Genomic DNA, 21,271 nt, shown 5'->3' on the forward strand with positions numbered 1-21,271 from the left:
TTCTTAGCCAATACCAGATTATAAAGCAGTTTGAGATCTGCTATGGGTAGACCTCCTTTCTTCCCATTTAAAAAAATCATTTATTAATTCCCTTGATATTCTTGACCTTTTTTTTCCTTCCACATGAATTTTATTATTTTTCCAGCTCTATAAATTATTTTGTAGTTGGATGGGTATGACATTGAATAAATAAATTAATTAAGGTAGAATTGTCATTTTTATTAAATTGGCTCAGCCTTTCCATGAGCAATTGTTATTTGTCCAAGTGTTTAGATCTCACTTTATTTGTATGAAAGGCATTTTGTAATCATGTTCATATAGCTCTTTTCACTTATCCAAATAGGATATTTACTTAAGAGAGAACCTAGCATATTATACAGATTGTAGCTTTATCTAATCTACATAATTCATATCTTTATTTGTAACTGAATTGAATTATCTTACTGCAAGGGATAAAGGAGGCATCAAGAACACAGGAGTAGGCTAATATAGAAATGACATAAAATATTTCCCTCTCTGGGGAGCAAGATGAAAAAAGAACACTATAATAAAATGATTTGGCTTTCTTGAATAGCAAGAAGAATACAGCTGAGTTTATGTTACAGACATTACATTATTTCTTCATCAATGTTGAGCAATTATGGAACAAGAATAAAGAAAGCAGATGGCAGAAGTTACCCAGGGATAAGGATTTGAGTTTTGGGAAGGGTGGAAAGACAGAGAAGTAGGGATTTTAGAGTAGATAGTGATAGAGAAACATTGACATGACGACTGAGGGCTAATGTTGAAAATGGAGGACACTGTAGACTAAGGAACCAGAGATAGATGAGAGGTTCATAAGATAATAGGCTGAGATCTAAAAGGCAGTGTACATGTGGCCCAAACCCCTAATTTCACAGATGAAGTTGAATAATTGGAATGAGTCTAGAGATTAGTGGTTATGATAAAAATAAAAAGTAGGGTTAGTATGTTTCCCCCCCCCCCCAGGGAAATGGAGGTTAAGTGACTTACCCAGGGTCACATAGCTAGTAAGTGTCAAGTGTCTGAGGCCTGAGGCTGGATTTGAACTCAGGTCCTCCTGAATCCAGGGCCAATGCTTTATCCACTGTGTCACCTAGCTGCCCCAAAAATAGGGTTAGTATGAATGAGATAATACAAGTGGAAGGATACATAGTTGTGGTTAGAAATTGGAAATTTAGAGTTCTAAATATCAGAGGAGGTAAATTCTGAATGATGGTGATGTTCAGCTGTGACCATGCTAGGGAGTGACTATAGCTTGGTGGAGAGGGGGGAAAAAGTTAGAAATTCAGGATATTAAGGCAAAGGTGTTTAGGAGTCAATAGCTTGAATGCTGAATATGTATAAAATATTGGGAAAATGAATTTTGCAAGAAGAAGCTTGATTTTCATCATAGGGGTAGGCAGTATAGAGAAGTAGAGATTTTAAAGTATAGAAATATTTGAGATTCATTCATGGACTTACTATGAAACACTAAAATAGTTTATATATATATGTGTGTGTATATATATACATAGGTATACACATACATATACATACATACATATAAATAGCTACATATTAAAATATACTTAAATGAGTATAACTATTTCAAAGATGAAAAGAATTTTCTAACAAATACTGCTAATTTAAGAATCATGAATATAATATTCTTTCTTAAAAATAGTTAATTATTTTGGTTTAATAATATCTTTTTTGTTATGCTGGTAAAAGTCAACTAAAATTTTGAAAACTTTAAAGTTTTTGAAAACTGAAGCTAGGGTACTTCATACTGCTAGGCTTTTTATTTCTTTCTGAACACATGTAGGTAAAATTTTCAAACATTAAATAAGCTATAAATACATACATATATATATATACATATATGTAAATAAATGTTTAGATAATGCTTTTTTGGTACCTAATGTTTGAATCTTCATCGCAGTTAAGAGTCATATCCTCAATTAATTAATTTTTCATTAGAGTATAAATAAATCATCTCTTCTTTTATAGCATAAAAGTACAGAAATTGGCATTCTGTAAAAATATCTATTAGGATACAAAGCTATTTTTTAGTACTTTATTCTTATTTTAAAATTATTGCCTTACACATAAATCAATGATTCAAAAATAGGTTTGGCTAGTGCAGGTTTCACAGTCACTTGTATAAATTATTATATTTTCAATTATAATTAATTACAAGGATGAGAATTATATTTTTATTATTGCTATGACTTCTTGATGCTAGCTACTAGAATGAATAATTTAATTTTTATGATTATAACAGAAGCACATACATATTTTAGTGTCCAGTAATCCCTATTAATTTGAAAATTGAATCCACTTTGTTGCAAATGACCATGCCATGGATAATACGGAGTCTGCCTTTGTCTCAATTTTGAAATTGTAGTAGAAAATATACACACACTCATATACATATACATGCACATATTCATACATATATCCATGCATATATCCATACATATACTCATATGCATACACATATACAAAACAAATAAGATGGATGTTTTAAAACTCAATTTAAATAATTCAGTTGTACTTTAAATGTAGGTAGAATTTCCACTTGGCAAAAGACTTGACAATCCCAAAATGAATGCGTATATAAAAAGTTGACCTTTATTGCCACCAATAGCAAAACAAGGTAATCCTTCTCAGTCAAATGCCAATAGTCTAAAAGACTAAAGAATGTATTCTGCAATATATTATACTATCCATACTTAAAATTTATGAGTATGATTATTTAGGTATGGGTTCATTAGAGAGTGTTAACTGTTTTAAATGCATGATTATAGGTAGCAGAACCTTCCAAAAGTTGCATTCTAGGATAATTAGACAGTAAATGGTAAGGTGGAAATATTACGGACCCTGGAGTTGGCTGAGACTCAGGTTTAATTTTCTATACTTATTAGCTTTGTAGCATAGACAAGTCTTTAGAAGGTTCAGTTTCCTCATTTCTAAAATAGAAATGATAAACACAGACAACCATCTAAAAGTATATTGTGGAGCAAGTGACTAACAGATTTTATATTATTTTGTAGTTTCCTCATCGGGAGTTTCCTATATCAATGAATTCCCTTCCCCTTTCCTAATCCCACCCATACTAAACTAAAAACAAAAGTGCCAAAGTATCTTTCTTAGTAGAATGTTGTGTGAATCAAAGGAGATAATATATCAAAAGTTGCGTGCAGGGAGTGATCTTTTTTGTTCCCTCATTTTACTATCTCAGAGACACAGAGAGGCTCAGTAACTTGTCCAAAGTCATATATCACCCTGACTCCTAAGTCTTCAGTCTGTAATCCATCCTGTACACATCTGCCAAACTATCCTTCCTAATTTGCAGGTGCACCTCAAAATCTTTAGTGTTTCCTTACTGCTTATTGTTCTTCATTTTCAAAGAGGAACTAATCCATTACAGGGTGATGTTTTAACTTACACAGGAATTGGTTTTAAGTGAGGGAGAGCTGCTTGAAGTTGTCAGCCTCACTCTTTGCTCCAGAGTCATCAAAGTACAGTGGCAGGACAAAAGTCAAGATGGCTGGCAATGGCCAAAACTGTAGTAGATGATCTTGTTGTCTTTAAAGCCTAACCAATCTCTAAGTGCTCTATAGCATCTGCCTCAGCTGCCTTCATGGTCTTTGGAACAAATTGTTTTCATTTCTTCTTTCCATCAGGTGATTCACATGGTTGAGGTAGACATCCCCCTAACTCACCAATATGTTTGAGGCCTGTTTCTAACTTCAACCTTTTTTAGCCTTTCTCCCTAGACAGTTTTATAAGGGTGTGACCACTGTGCATGCTACAGTTTCTTGGAGCCTGTAGAGTCAAATAAAATCTTCTTATACTGAATTCAATAGGTAAATCTGGTTCTAAGCTATCTTTCTAGTCTGTTTGTGATGTCTATGTTTAATTCAATTCAAATATTTACTTGTCTTTGAATTGTAAAGAACAATGTAAATTCCAGCTATGAATTGGCTAGTGGCCTGGATAACGGTCAGTTATAATACTTGTATTTTCTTCAGTCTATTGTTTAGAGACTTAGTGAATAGGGCCTTATAGCTGCTTTAAACATCTCTTCTATTCCCAGTACCAAGAATATAATTCATATAGTGGGTCCTTAATAAATTTTTGTTGAACTAAATTGAATTCAAGGCTTGGGATGACAATGACAACCAGAGAAACCTAAAAGATGAATTGTCTCTAGGACTTTTTCAAGATCTAGTCCTTCTTTCCTCCTACCACCAACCCTGAATATAAGCCCCATGTGAAAAGGAATTATTTCATTCATTTCATTTGTATCTCTAGTGCTTTGCCAAGGATCTGGAACATAGGGATCTAATAAATGCTTGTTTGTTGGTTAGTTGGTTGAGTTACACAAAGTTTCCTAGAAAAAAGTCGACAGAACCTTTAATTTGGAAAAATCCTAGAGTAGTCCAACATACTGCTGTTTCCCACCTCTGGTCCTCTGCTTCATTGTGTATAGGATTTTGCTTTCTGTCAATTCAGTAAGCATATAAAAAGACAGTTACTTCATAGAGCTATGTTGATAATGAATTTGTGAAAATAATAATTCAATTTGCTTTCTTTCTTAAAAGTGATTTATGTTAAAATCAATGCAAGTTTCAAATAATACTTAATTTCTCAAATTAAATGAGCACTTTCTATTAGAGTGGGGTAAAGATGAAAAGAGAAATGAAAGACATTTTACTGTGTTCCCAGAAATATATCACATGGTCATAAGTGTGAAACATCACTGGTTTCAGGGCTGGTCATCAGTAAAGGAAATTGCGATAGCTCAAGATCATTTAATGTAATCTAAATGAGAAAATATTTCTAGGACAGACTTATTTTAGTTAAACTTTAGAAAGAATATTACCTGCACCACTTTTTGGGATTGTACATCAACGATGAGTACTCGGTCCAGAGTAGGCTGAGTTACATAAATGAACTTGTCTTTGACATTAACAGCAGAAGCCCATACACATCGCGGAACTGTATCACCCTCAGCTTGAGGACAAACTTCATCCTATATTCAAAGGAGAAGAAATAGAAAGTGAAATGACAATCACATATCATGATGTAGACATTTAAAAAGAAGGGTTTTTTTGTTTTTTTGGTGAGGCAATGAGGGTCAAGTGACTTGCCCACAGTAACACAGCTAGTAAGTTTCAAGTGTCTGAGGCTGGGTTTGAACTCAGGTCCTTCTGAATCCAGGGTCAGTGCTTTATCCACTGTGTCACCTAGCTGCCCCAAGGTAGTTGTTTTTTCTTCCAAAGTATTCTTTGGTAGCATATGTCTTTCTGTATCACATGTAAGAAAAATTATTGTTTAAAAACAAAGGACAATGCTATGTGGAACATAGAGCACAATCAAAGAAATAATGAAGTCAGAACGAATGAAAATGACTTTAAAAGTTATATTGTCAGGGGGCAGCTAGGTGGCGCAGTGGATAAAGCACCGGCCCTGGATTCAGGAGTACCTGAGTTCAAATCCAGCCTCAGACACTTGACACTTAACTAGCTGTGTGACCCTGGGCAAGTCACTTAACCCCCATTGCCCCGCAAAAAAAAAAAAAAAAAAAAAATTATATTGTCGGGGGCAGCTAGGTGGCGTAGTGGATAGAGCACTGGCCCTGGATTCAGGAGGACCTGAGTTCAAATCTGACCTCAGACATTTGACATTTACTAGCTGTGTGACCCTGGGCAAGTCACTTAACCCTCATTGCCCTTTAAAAACAAACAAACAAACAAAAAAACAGAACCAAAAAAGAAAAGTTATATTGTCCAAACCTTCTTTTCTTACTTTTTCAAAGAAATTATGGATTCTGTTAGAAACCTTTTCTGGTAATTATACAAAGAATAGAAATTTAACAATATGCTCCATTTTGTTTCTTGCTTGAGTAGAAAAATCTTTGAATTATAATATAACAAGAGTGGCATTATTGTTGTTGTTTGTTCTTGAAGAGGACTGTGATGTCATGACTTGCAATGAATTGGAATTAAATGAGGGTTGGCTTGCACAATACCCAGCCTCACTTTATCCTCCAGTCATTTGGGTCCACTGGTAATAGAGTGACTTGGCATGGCCACAGAAGTTTGAGGCATTCAAGGTTAAGTGACTTGCCCAATATCACACAGCTAGTGTCAAGTGTTTGAAGCCAGATTCGAGCTCACATCTCCTGCCTCCAGAGACAGTGCTCTACCCACTGTACCACTTAGCTTTCCCATAACAATATTGGTATATTCTATGATCAAGTCCCTTCTTTATGGGACATAATACTTTCTTTTTCTTTTTTTTCTTTTTTCTTTTTTTTTTTTAGTGAGGCAATTGGGGTTAAGTGACTTGCCCAGGGTCACACAGCTAGTGTCAAGTGTCTGAGGACAGATTTGAACTCAGGTCCTCCTGAATCCAGGGCCGGTGCTCTATCCACTGCGCCACCTAGCTGCCCTGGGACATAATACTTTAAAGGATTTTCAGACACAGACTGGCCATGGAAATGAGAATGAGCATCAGAGTAAATAATCTATGGGAAGAGAAAGATGGTCACATTTACATTTCAATTTCCATGTTTATATGAAAAGAACACTCAAGATACATTTAGGAGATGAATAAAATGGTTCAAGAATCATTTCTGCTATTTGTTATGTGACCTTCTGGAACTCATTTGAAACCTGAGCTTCCATTTACAATAATAACAAATGCTGTAAGAGTATAACACCGGAAAGATAGAATACAACATAAAAATGAGAAATTATTGTTACCTACCCCAGTTTTGATTTCCAAGCAACATAACAGGCACAAAAATTATATTATTTTATTTATGCCTCAGAATGATCTTCTATCCACTATTATTCTATTACTTTGGTGATTCAGCTGGCATGGCTGTGTTAGGGTATATGGTCTATGGACTTTATAGTCATGAGTACCATTTTTCTAACTATTTATCAGGGGGATTTGAAGTTAAGGAAACACTGCTTTAATTTGGAAAGAGTGGGTGACCTTATTTTATACTCAGCAGCCATTGAAGGGATACCCATCTTAGCTATCAAAGTCATAAGGAAGAAAAGTATATTTCCCAATAAAAGCATAAACTCTGCATATCAAAATCACAGAGTTAAGGGTGGGGGCAGATAAACACCAATTTCTAGTGTAGAGCAAGAAATATGCATACAATATAAAAACTAACCTCTTAAGAAAATGCTATTCCCTACACCTTTCTTCCTGGAAGGCTCTTTAGTGTATTGGTTTCAAGTGTGAAAATGAAGAATGTGGTACATGCCCATATTAAAATATAAAAGCAAGATGGTGCCCCAGAGTAAAAATAATTTACTATAATACCTCACCTCTCTAGGAGAGAAATTATGGTATAGTGGATAGAAAGCCAACATAATAGTAGGGAGATGTGTGTTTCTGATTAGGTTTGGATGAATATCAGTTATGTGACAATAGGCAAAGTATGGAAAGTGATTCCCTAAATCTATAAATGACAGAAAATCAAATGTTGATTGGCATCCCTAGAAGGTCATTTCACACAAAGATTTCCCAAAATGATGTAATCACAGGATTAGATACAGTCATCTCTCAAAAAACTTTTTGCTATATTTAATTCTTGACATTATATAGTAGCATCCTTTCTTTGAAATGCCTATCAAATATATCTCTCTATATATACATATAATACATACATGCATACATATCACACATACATACATACATGTATCTGTATATGTGTATGTGTATATATTTGTGAATATATGTATACATGTATAAGATAAAAATTAAACTGTCTAGATTTATATATATATATATATGTGTGTTGTGTGTGTATATGTATTTCAAAGGACCTACAATTCCATCCATGTATACAGTCCCTCAAATTGCATATTATAAAGCAGCTAAACTGGCCCATATGTGACTTTTGTCTATTTTTTTCCCATAAATTCATTACAGGATGTCCACCTCCTTTGATGAGCCCATAGTGAAGTTCTCTTCATGTTACATGGATACCAATGTGGACTTTCTATCAGTTGCTCCTTGCATTCATTGCTTTTTCTAGACACAAATTACTTTGATGATATCCTTTACATGATTATTGAATACAATCCTTCATTTTTAATGTTTTATAGCCTGCTCACTCTTATCATGTCCATCTCCATTCACTGTTGGGGACATACATTTCTTTTTTCTTTTTTTTTGGTGAGGCAATTGGGGTTAAGTGACTTGCCCAGGGTCACACAGCTAGTAAGTGTCAAGTGTCTGAGGGCAGATTTGAACTCAGGTCTTCCTGAACCCAGGGCCAGTGCTCTATCCACTGCACCACCTAGCTGCCCTGACATAAATTTCTTAAAAGTCATATTAAAGGTGAGATGTGGTACTGACTCAGGAAATCAGCGAACTTAATTTCTTTTGTTTTGTTTTGTTTTGTTTTTTGCAGGGCAATGAGGGTGAAATGACTTGCCCAGGGTCATATAGCTAATGTCAAGAGTTTGAGGCTGGATTTGAACTCAGGTCCTTCTGAATCCAAGGCTGGTGCTTTATCCACTGCACCACCTAGCTGCCCCTCAGGGAACTTAATTTCAAATTTGAACACTGCTATTTACTGTGACTCTAAGCATGTTACTCAACATCTCTGGGTCTTGTTCTCATCATTAGTTAGATACAGGAGGAGACTAGTTGAGTTCTAAGTTTCTTTTAGGGTCTCAATTTATCTGAAAATTATTTGAAATCCTCTGTGTTCTATTTACTGTGGGAGTTTACTCAGATTTGAAAAATTTCAGCAATAAATTCTTCAAGAAATTTAAGGATTTATAGAAGGGACGAATCTTATTTTTAATTTTTAAATTTTTTTCATTTTTGGCCAGGCAATGAGGGTTTATTGACTTGTTCAGGGTCACACAGCTAGTAAGTGTCAAGTGTCTGAGGCTGGGTTCGAACTCAGTTCCTCCTGACTCCAGGGCCAGTGCTTTATCCACTGAGCCACCAAGCTGCCCCCAATGTATTTAATTTTTAAGGATTCTTCTTCTTCTTCTTCTTTGTTTTTTTGGTGAGGCAATTGGGGTTAAGTGACTTGCCTAGGTTCACACAGCTAGTAAGTGTGAAGTGTCTGAGGCTGGATTTGAACTCGGGTGCTCCTGAATCCAGGGCTGGTGCTTTATCCACTGCACCACTTAGCTGTCCCAAGGATTCTTCTTTTTGTTTGTTTGTTTGTTTGTTTGTTTGTTTTTGAAGGGCAATGAGGGTTAAGTGACTTGCCCAGGTTCACACAGCTTTAAGTGTCAAGTGTCTGAGGCCAAATTTGAACTCAGGTCCTCCTGAATCCAGGGCTATTGCTTTATCCACTGCACCACCTAGCTGCCCAAGGATTATTCTTAAAAACAAGTTAGACAGGGCAGATAAGTGGCACAGTGGATAGAGCACCCGGCCCTGGAGTCAGGAGCACCTGAGTTCAAATCCAGCCTCAGACAGTTGAAATTTACTAGCTGTGTCACCCTGGGCAAGTCACTTAACCCCAATTGCATCACCAAAAAAAAAAAAAAAAGTTAGAATCCCTCTATGGAAAATTAAATGTGTCAATCAATCATTTTAACCATTCCCAGAATGATGTTTTGTTTAATTGGTAGAGTTTGCAACAGTATACACTAAATAACGTCACTTTGAGCTTGAACTGATAACTATCCAAGATCCAATATCCTCAAAGTTTCAGGTCTAGGTCAGAGGAAGCCTACCATTGCCACAATGACTACATAGAGAACAGTTAGTCTCAGGCTAAATTATCTTCTGGGTGAAAAATGAAGAGAGGATGGGTTGGTTTTGACTTTTTCGAAGAGTATTCCAAGGCTCTACAAATCATAACCAGACTGAAAACACTGTCTAGGTCATGGAACTAATTTTTTCTAGGCAACTTTCATGAAATTAGAGCTACTTTGAAATCATTTTAAGATCAGGGCAGGTTCCTTGTGCATAATGTCATGAAGATATAAATGTGCTTGGACAAAAATGCTAGGACCAGCATTGGGGGTTTATAAAAGGAATGTGTAAAAGGAAAAATGGTGTAGGAGGTTCCAACCTCACCTCTGACAGGTTATAGCTAGCTGCAGGGGAGGAGTAAGTCACTTCAGGTGTGAAAACTTCAGTTCCTTTATTTAGTAGAAGAATAAATAGTATTTTCACAAATTAATTCCAAGTTTTGTTAGGGGTGAAGGGGGAAGATGAGCACTTTGCCAAACTGAAAACACCAAACAAATGGAAAATTAATAATATCACTCATGATCATTTAGTAAAATGTTGAAGTTGATGAGTAGAATGAAAGCTAAGCTTTCTCTTCAGCGAGGTGATGGAGTGGCAGGCGCAGCGTTGCTGATATGCAGATCTTCCTGAAGACCCTGACAGGCAAGACCATCATTCTTGAGGTTGAACCCACGATACCATAGAGAACGTTAAAGCCAAAATCGAGGAAAAGGAAGGTATCCCACCAGATCAACGACGCCTGATTTTTGCCGGAAAACAGCTAGAAGATGGCCGGACTTTCTCTGACTACAACATCCAGAAAGAGTCCACTCTGCACTTGGTGCTGAGTCTGCTGAGGGGCACTATCGAGCCTTCCCTTCCTTAGCTGGCTCAGAAGTACAACTGTGACAAGATAATCTCCTGCAAGTGTGATGCCTGCCTGTACCCTGCATCCCCCGTGTTGTAAACTGCCATAAGAAGAAGTGTGGCCCCACCAACAATCTGCATCCCAAGAAGAAAGTAAAAAAGACCAGCCTCGGCACCGGATTCTGGTTTGGCTGCCCTGACTGAAGTGCTCTTTAGTAGTATGTTGTAACAAGGCCTTGTTTCTGAGATTAATGGAGTTGTGATATCAATAAAATCCCCTTTTCCTTGAGAAGCAGGGGCGGGGGAAGAAAGCTAAAAAAAGTTTCCTCCCTGTATGCCCAATGGACCAATTGAGTGGCATATAAGCATCATTGCATTCACCTACTCACTATTATATTCTTTTCATTGTCATGCTTCCTTCTCCAAGAACACCTGGGATCCTGTGCCAAGAGCTTATTTTATTTTTTTTTTAAAGTATAAAAACAATGTAAAATATGTGTATTCCAGAAGCTGAGAGGTCAGGGGAGGGCAGGTACTTAGGCTGGAGTTTGTCAAAATGCATGAATTTGTATCACTGTTTCAGAATACTTTGCTGTAAGGTGAATGCTTCTAACAAAACCCTGCCAACTAATGGGGACTGTGACTGACCCTGATACTGTCAGCCAAACAACTGCTGAACCAGTAGCCATTTCCACCACTTAATTTGCTACAAAACTGTTGAACAGTAAAATAAACCATACTGTTGGGAATTATTTCCAATTTGTATGCAGTGCCCATCAGAGATCTCTGGCCATACTTACAATGATTTTTACAAAGCCATTAAAAGTTTCCTGACATTCAGTCTGGGTTTTCCTTGCTCCATTTTATGCTATTACTTCTGATTATAGACTATTAGACCACATTTTATAATACCCCGTCTATTGTTTTTTTTCCAGACTAAGTAGTTCCAGTATTTACTGTTCTGGGAGGGAGTTGTTAGAGAATGTTTCCTTTGTGCTTTAGACCTTTAATGATAAACAAGGCAGAGATTCAGGAATGCAAAATAAGATTCAGATCATACATAAAACAGTGGATATTGTCAGAAATTATATAGAGCAGGAACATTAAACCACTTTTATAGAAACACACTATTTTGTGGAGTGAGAGGGCTATAAAATTTACAGGAAGTGAGGAATAATGTTGGCTTGAATTAAAGGTGAAAAAGAAGATTCAAGTCAATATTTATTCTTGTTTTCATTCCATTGTCTTATGCCTATATTTACTGACAACTGTTTCATGTTTGCGTATTTTTCCTCTCCTCTCTCCATTTCAGATTATAGTTTCTCTCAATAGCTAAGGGTCTTATAGAAGAAGCTAAAATGGTGAAACTTTTTCCTGTCACATATTAATCTAATAACATTTTTGTCACCAGGCTAGGAATTGATTTGTCCACTATAAAACAATTAAAGAAAACCAAACTTCTATCAAGAAAACTCCCTTTACCAATACAGATTACTCTCACTCTAATTTATAGTCTTTATGAGAAAAAAATTGAAATTAAGTGGAAGAAAAAATACCTCCTCCTAGAATATTATTGTGACTTTTCTTTACACTATTTTTAGTTAATAGTGATTTCTTCAAAGTCATAAATCCACCTTTTCTCTTCTTTCCCAAAAGAACTAAATTCCTGACTTGGTATAGATTACCCCTCAGCACTAGCCTTCATATTCAATAGTTTATCTTGTTTCCAAATTCATTCAGAATAATGAAGCTATTTAGCATGATTCACCATAGTTACTCCCATCTTTACTTCCAAATATATCTTTAGAGACACAAGCTCAATGGTTATATAGCCTCAGATTTCAAAGGAGGAGGCATCCTTCTATTCTAAAATGAATTGTGCCACCCATGATATTATCTTTCCCTGATGTGATTAGCTTCCTTTGTCAAATGACTAAGCATTGCAGTTTAATCAGTCACCTTGCAAAAGTGATTTGGTTATGAGGCAGTATGGGCACTAAAGAATGATATCATGTATGAAAATTCATGAAATTTAATTTCCTATAGAATGGGAAATAAACATGAAATTGATAACTCACAAACTTATTCATTTAGATCTACCCACTTCCATCCTGGACCTTAAATTTTATGCAAAATATATCCATCTGTTTTGATTTCAGTCTTTCTGTTACCTCAAAAACACATCTAAAGTATCTTCTTTACTTCAAAGCCAGCTGACCAGCTATCCTTCCAAGTATCTTGTTTCCCTCTCCCCCGGCCAGCCAAAGGTATCACTATCTCCCTAATCAACAAGCCTGTAAATGTCTGAATATTATTTGCCTTTTCTTTATCCTTCAGTCAATTACTCAGTCAATGAAATTTTTTATCCAGTACCTAGTCTGTGCCAAGCATTATGTTAAGCAGTCACTTAATGTGGCATGTCCTTTATTTCACCAAAATATAACATCTGAGTTGCCTGCTCACACAAGCCTCTTGCCTCCTGCCAGGGTAAAGAAAGCTTAGACATAGTTAAGATGTGTTGTGGTTATATGGGAGACGCAGACCAAAAAGACAGAAAGAGACAGAGAGAGACAACAGAGAGATTAAATATTATATCAATAGATGAAGAAGTTAGTGTCTCATCTATAAAAGATAGTGGATACTGGCTAGAAAAAAATTCAACTGTTTTGGGGGATAGGATTGATAAGCAAGTCAATAAAAGTCAAAGTAGTGAGAATCAGAGGGTACTTTATAAACCTATAGTTATTGGGTTCTAGTGTTAAAACATGATCCCTATCCTCATACTATCAATAAAGCTCTGATCTATGAAAATCTTCATTAATATATCATCATTTTAACCACATTAAGAAATTGAATTAATTGTTTATTTACTACATCTCTATTTTACTGATCATTATTAAATAAAATAAGACAATATCAAAATATAATTCCATACATGATTCTTTAGGAAAAAAGCCATGTAGATAGATAGATAGATAGATAGATAGATAGATAGATAGATAGATAGATAGATAGATAGATAGATAGATGATAGAATATATCTTTATTTAAGACATGTGGTCATATGAGAAGCAGAAAAAAGAAAAAGATAAAAGACATAAAGAGATGGTCAGAGAAAAAGACAGAGATTGAGAGAACAGAGAAAGATTAATACTAGGTTGCTACTTATACATGGAAATTAATGTCTCTTTCTCTCTCTCATACACATACACATCAGCTTTTCATTTAGGAAACTGCATATATCCCAAGCCAATTTTAATTTAAATATGAAAGAAGGTCTTAGGGTTTTATCCCCAATATCTTAGGGATGACATAGTAAATTAATGATACCTTTTTGCTAATTAATCCAACAATATGTTTTAGGAGTGGCTAGCAGTGGGTCACAGGATCATCCTAATCAAAGGACAGAGACCCACTCCTATCTTTATTTCCATTTTCAATATACTTTAATATGGTTTGAATATGACTAGTAACATACTAGGAAGGTATAAAATGCACATAAATTTATTTTCAAAGATTTCAAAGGCTTAAATCACTACATTACAGGGCACCGTCTTATTATGTGTAACATGCTATCATCTTCAAATTATTCAACAGTGAAGGCTAAATCAAAGAATACTATTGACAATGATAATGGACGGTAAGTGAAAGAGTAAAATTGCTATCATCACTTGTTGTTGTTGTTGTTGTTGTTGTTGTTGTTTGGGGGACAATGAGGGTTAAGTGACTTGCCCAGGGTCACAGATAGTATGTGCCAAGTTTCTGAGGCTGGATTTGAACTCAGGTCCTCCTGAATCCAGGGCTGGTGCTTTATCCACTGTGCCACCTAGCTGCCCCCTATCATCACTTTTTCCTTTCTAACTGGGAATCTTCTCTTTCAGTCCTAGATTTCTTGTTCTTCTCCATGTTTACATAATCTCTCAGTGAGTCAATTTTCTTTTACACTATAACCCCTAAGCTAATAATTAATCAATTAAATTATTTTAGTACCTATTCAATATTTACTACTCAGCAGGTGATATTTACTATGGAAAATGCAAAGGAAGTATGTAATGGTTTCAGACCCTAAAAATCAAAGTAGTATAGCAGAAAGCATAATTAGGTTTTGAGATAGAAGACCTGTGTATTGAATCTGGCTCTCATATTTATTATGTCTATGACTGGAGAAAAACATTAACTTCTCTTAGCCTCAGTTTCCTCATTTCTAAAATGAATGAGTTGTATTAGATCATCTCTAATGTCCTTTCCAGTGATAAATACTATGATTTAAAAATGTCAATACATAGACAGATCTAAGCCAACTTTTTAATTAAACAAAATAATTAAGAACTATGTCATGTGAAATTATTCATCAATGAGGTAGGAATTCAGGGGAAATCATGATCAGCATGAGATGCAATGAGCATGAAGCTGCATAAAGTAAGGATAGGAAGTGTCTAAGTCAAAGAGAGATGAATAAAAATATATAAAATGGCCTAAGAAAAGTGAAGGAAGGAAGGAAAGCATGGAGAGAGGAAAGAGTTTAGGGAAGAGGGGGGAGGAAAGAAGGAAATATGTATTTATTAAATGTCTGCCATGGGTCAGGCTCCATGCTAATAGCTTTATGAACATCAACTAATTTAATGTTCAAAACACTATGAGAAGTAGGTACTATTATTATGAACAGTTTACAGCAGATGAAACTGAGGCAGACAGTGTTTAAGTTACTTGTCCAGGATCACAAAGCTAAGTAAATGTATAAGGACAGCTATGTATTCAGGACTTTCTGGCTCCAGGTCCAGCAGTACAGAAGGGGAGATTAAAATCTTTTTTTTCCCAGGTTTCTCCTTGCCCATTCTCATAAACTTGGCATCCAGTATAGAATACTATAGAATATCAAGTTCAGCATCCTGAGTATCTCTTTCCAAAATAATCCTACCTTTTAGCTATCTGCGAAAAGAACAAAAGTTTCCAGTAGATTATCACCAAAAAAATCAGAATCAGAGAATCTTCACCCTCGAAGATTCCTCCACCCAATATAGGAATGGTTTCTATAACATCCATGACAAACTGTGAACTAATATCCTTTGATACTTTGTAACAACGAGTTCATCCTTAACATAAAGGTTCATTGCACATTTATGGGGTTGTAATTGTTGATTATTGTTTCCTTATATTGAAACAAAATGTGCCTTCTAATATTTTCACATATTTGTCTAGTTCTACAGTCTGCAGAAAATATTTGAAAAACTGATATGTTCCCACTTACTCTTTTTTTTTTTTTTTTTAGTGAGGCAATTGGGGTTAAGTGACTTGCCCAGGGTCACACAGCTAGTAAGTGTTAAGTGTCTGAGGTCGGATTTGAACTCAGGTACTCCTGACTCCAAGGCCAGTGCTCTATCCACTGCACCATCTAGCTGCACCCCCCACTTACTCTTAATTCTTAATAAACATTGTTTTTTTTTTTTTTTTTTTTATGGTGGTTTACAGACTTTTCAGCTTGCTGATCTCACTTCCATGAACATCATTTTATCAATATCACTCAAAAAAAAAGTGGTATCCCAAACTGGCTTTCAAGTATGTTTGATTTCTTGGTTCTATCTGGAATTCTGTTTCTCTATCTAATTATCTAAATGAGAAGTACATGGAAGATTTAGTTTTTCATATTTAGTCCCACAGTAACAATCTCTCTCATTAAAGATATAAGAAGCAGAAATCTATATATGAAAATATTCTAAATGAATACAAACACATGCATTTACATATACATATAATATACATACAGATAGAAAGACAGAGAGATGATAGATAGATAGATGATAAATAGTAGTAGATAAATATTAACAGATAGCTACTTCGATTGATTCTGCTTTTTGCTTTCTAGCAAAAAATAGTTGTCAGTGCTGTTATAAATCCAAAAAGAATGAAGGGAATTACAATAAAGCTTTCATTTGCCCAAACCTAGATTAACTTCATACCTAATGGTATAAATAGTGGGTATGTGTGGGTATGCTGCTGTTTTATAAAATATAGTAAAAATTTTGGATTTTGTTCCTTTTCTCATTAAGATCGAGCTTTTTATTTGGAGGACAAACACATACATTTACCATTCCCACTAGTACTTTTACTAGCCCCCATAATATAGGACCTAAGGATGAGATGAATTCAGAGGATATGCATTTGAAAGATTTATTTTACTTTATTTTGTGTCTAAAAAGTATTTATCTATTGTCCTTTCAATAGCAGTGACACCCTTCTCTTTTTCTTGTCAACACTTTCTCATTTTTCATTATATGGTATTATTATATAAAACACATTGGCTCATTGGCATGAATTACATATGCTTAATTACTTTTCTGACATTTCGGAATTGCTCATGGCAATTTTTATTAAAGAATGAAGGACAACTGAGTCTATGTAGTGTTCTCTAATACCTCTGAAGTATCTAGTGGTAGGTATAGTGATTTATTCATTATAGTACCTAGCATAGTGGTTTGCATTGGTAAGAAAGGAAGGGAAAAAGGAAGGATAGAAGCAAGGATTGAAGGAAAAATGAAAGGAAGTAAGAAACTATAAAGTACCTAGCCCTAGTTTATTTACTTTAAAAAATTTAATCTTGTAACCATGTGAACAATCTCTTCACTAGTAAAACTTATCTGAAATTTAGTTGTAGAATTTTTGGCAGACAGTGAAAGGTGAATTATTGATCATAATCACACATACTTCTATGTCTCTTGTAAAAGATGGAACTTTGCTCTTTCACAAAGGCTGGTCTTTAATCCCATATGCCATACCTCCCTGTTCTCCAAACAGATGGAAAATTATGAATATTTTCCTCGAGTTATCAACATATGAAAGAAATTCCTTAAAATTACATTAAAAAGGCAGCTAGGTTGTGCAGTGATAGAGCACTGGCCCTGGATTCAGGAGGACCTGAGTCAAATCCGGCCTCAGATACTTGACAAGTTACTAGCTGTGTGACCCTGGGCAAGTCACTTAACCCCAATTGCCTAAAAAAACAAATTACATTAAAAACTTTCCCAGCTCAATCCCTGTTTTAAGTTGAATCATATAGAGTTGATTCAGAATCAACATGGTATTGGAGTCAAGATGCATGTCTGATTCTTACCTCTAACATATTCCAGCTTTGTAACTATGGGTATTTAAATTATTCTCTTGATATCCGAGTCAATATTAAATTAATTAATCATAATTTATAGATCTCCATCATTGGGAAAATTTTTACAATGGAAGTTCCAATCCTAGATGAAATCAGCAGTCTTGAATTAAAGAGAAAACTCTATAATCTAAAGGAAACTTTTATGCTTTTAAAATGTTAACTATTATGGTTTTTTAAAGTATGGATATTCCAGTATATTAACTCATAAACTTTAGACTGGTCAAATTTACATGGTAAAAGAATAGCAACAAAATAGATTGAATTTTAATTTCTCTCCTATAGCATTGTTCATCATCTATTCCATTTTGAAATAAGATACAATTCAACTGGAAACAATGAGAGTAAAAACCTCCATCTATTGTTAAGGGCACTCCTTTTTTTTTCTATTCTCATATAGAAAGTGCTTATTTGAAATAGAAGCTAATTCCACTAACACCTGCTTCCTTCTTTTCATGTGGTAGAACATGGAGAAAAGGCAAGGTTTTTGTGCTCACTTTGACTGCATTTAAGAAAGACCCAAAAACGTTATAATTACAGAGTTATAATTACTCTGCCAGTTTTAAAATTCTGTCTTGTTTCCTTCTCACTACTCATACCACAAAGATCCTAGTATAGGTCCTCATCACCTCTAACCTGTATTATTTATCAGTCTCCTAATTGGCCTCCTTTACTCAGTCTTTTCCCTTTTTGATTCAATCTCCTCACAGCTACTAAGCTCTAACTCCTTCTTAGTAGCTTATTTCACTGGCTTCCATTGACTTTAGGATAAAATGCAAATTTCTCTATTTAGCATATTAAAGCCCTTGACAATCTGGCCAGCCTCTTTTCAAACTGATTATGTTTTATTCTCCACTACACCACACTATACAACTTCTAAAATGGTTAACTAAGTGTCTCCCATTTATGGTTTTTGATTCTTTCTATAGGGTGCCTCAGAAGTTTGCCTCTGACCCTTGGAATCCTTGCCTTCTTGCAAGGTTCAGCTCAGGTACTATTTCTCAATCACTCTCTCTCTCTCTCACCCCATAAATTACATGCTAAAGGAATTATTATCCCAATTATACAAATAAGGAACCCAAGGTAATTGGAGGAAAAATATCACTTCTCCAGGGTCAGAAAGCTGGTATGTGTCTAAGGCAGGATTTTAAACCCTGGTCTTCATGACTTAAAGCCCAGTGCTCTATCTTCTAAATCCCAGATTTTGGTGAAGTTCGGAGCTATATATATTTTAAGGAAGTATTCACAATAATTAAATTACATATGCATAAATTATTAAAGTATGTTCAGTTCTTTTCCCCAATGAATTCTGTAATATCAACAAATTACCAAAATAGTTCAGATTAATTTAATATAATATGACCACTAAATGATAATGCACTGAAAGTTAATTTAAACAATTAGGTCAAATTTTAGCTAGATTAGGGGAAATGCACAAAAGGCTCATGGTAATAACAATAATAAGTCACATTTAAATAGTACTTTATGGTCAACAAAGCACTTTTCCCCCACAATAGTACTGTGACTTAAATATAAATATTCATAATGTGTTTGCTTAGTGTATACTGGTGAATTTTATTTTTTTAAAGGTGAACATTCTTTGTCTACACAAACTTAAAGGACATTTACATTCATTAAATAATCTAAAAATATATGTATTTAAGTAACAACTCATTCAAACTAAAAAAATACAGGGTTTTTAAAAAAATAAAATCTTTACCCTTATATATTAAAACAGAATATTCTGGGGCAGCTAGGTGGCACAGTGGATAGAGCACTGGCCCTGGATTCAGGAGGACCTGAGTTCAAATTTGGCCTCAGATATTTGATACTTACTAGCTGTGTGACCCTGGGCAAATCACTTAACCCTCATTGCTGCACTAAACAAAACAAAACAAAACAAACAAATAAAAAAAACCCAGAATATTCTTTTCAGATTGATCTTGTGGAGGGGGAAACTATTTTACAAAGAGAACCTGCTCTCCAGGCCCCTCACTTTGCCAAGAAAGGTTGATGATGATGAAAATAGAAGACTACTGTCCAGCTATGCATTTAAAAAAAATTCTTTTTAATTTTTGTTCATTTCAATCAAAGCTCCAGGGTCATGTACTACTGGAGTCAAAGAGAGAAAAATACTAAGTTGATGTTTTTTTTTTTTCTTTAACAAGCTGGCCTAAGTCCCTAGTAATAAGTAAGATTGTCTTTGGAGAGATGAGGAGAAGTGCATTCAGCATGCTTACCCTTGAAATAAATTGAATTCTGTCAAGTAGAAGTACCACAGGCAACATGAGAAGCAAAAACTGGGTGAGTCACTGAGGGGAATTACTTTGTCCTCCTGACCCTAGAGCTTTGTATAAATGGAGAAGTAGAAAGAAGTGGGAAATGAAGGAGGTTAGGTAGCAGAAGGTCTGTAGTCAACTTGTGTCCCCCCAAACTAGAAAAGTGACTAATTATCCATGGCTGCCTTCATATTCCATTCATGCCCACCTGCATGAGAAGGCTGCTAGAGTGTGAAGGTATGCCATAGTACATCTCCTGCTCAGATCTATGGATATAGATAACTATTATCTCCCCCACATTGCATAGAAGGGAACTGAGACTTAGAGAGGTTAAATGACTTTCTCAAGGCTACACAGAGTAGAGCAATAAATAAGTCAGGACTCACATTAAGGATTTCTGACTGCATCTAATATCCTTCTCAATAGAGTACATTACCTTTAATGTATGAATGGAATTCAATGTGCCACAGTTCCATCTTAGAAAAAAAATTATGAAGTGCTAATATCATGTAAGGTTTCATCTATAATACATAGTAGCACACATTTTGAGGCAGTACCACTATTAAATATTAGTTTATTCTGCTATTATTACTACAACACATAATTATATTTATACTAATCTGTAACATTTACCCATTCTAGAAGATTCACCTATTCTTAGAGGGACAGCAAGATGGCACAGTAGATAGAGTTCAAGTCAGACCACAGGACACTTGACTAGCTAGGTAACCCCTGGGCCAAGTGACTTAACTCCAATTGCCTTACTCATCCAGGGTATCTCCAGTAATCCTGATGTACATATGCACTGGAACCAGATGGCTCTGGAGAAGAAAGTGGAGGTTGGTGACTTTGCATGGCCCTCTCTCACTTAATATCTAATTGACTCTAAGCCATGACATCCCTAACAATGCATGGTCTGAGAAAAAAGGACAAATAACAACAAAAACAACTTATTCTAGAAATTAGTAGAAATTGTACATTACAACTCATTGCGAAGATTCCTGCTTAACAAGTGACAAATAAATTTGAGTTTTAGGTTTGTACTTACTAAAATGGCATCAATATTCTCCCATACTGATATGACAAGATTTTTACAAAACTGTTTGAAACAGTCAGAGATAAGTGACTTGCCCAGGGTCACACAAGAGCAGAGTGTCAAGGGTCTGAGGCTGAATTTAAATTTCCATCCTCCTGACTCCAGGACCAGTGTTCTATTACACTGTCCCAC

The 21,271-nt window shown here is 35.2% G+C and overlaps 1 protein-coding gene and 1 pseudogene across 1 annotated transcript in view; one reads left to right on the forward strand and one right to left on the reverse strand.

The window, feature by feature from the left end:
* The window catches only part of FSTL5 (follistatin like 5), a 996,384-nt gene that overhangs the window by 81,462 nt on the left and 893,651 nt on the right, over positions 1 to 21,271 (reverse strand). The window contains 1 exon segment of the mRNA XM_043971840.1: positions 4,892 to 5,041. Coding sequence (XP_043827775.1) covers positions 4,892 to 5,041 — 150 coding nt within the window.
* LOC122730898 lies at positions 10,368 to 10,812 on the forward strand (annotated as a pseudogene).

The sequence above is a fragment of the Dromiciops gliroides genome, chromosome 6, assembly GCF_019393635.1.
Source record: "Dromiciops gliroides isolate mDroGli1 chromosome 6, mDroGli1.pri, whole genome shotgun sequence".
NCBI lineage: Eukaryota > Metazoa > Chordata > Mammalia > Microbiotheria > Microbiotheriidae > Dromiciops > Dromiciops gliroides.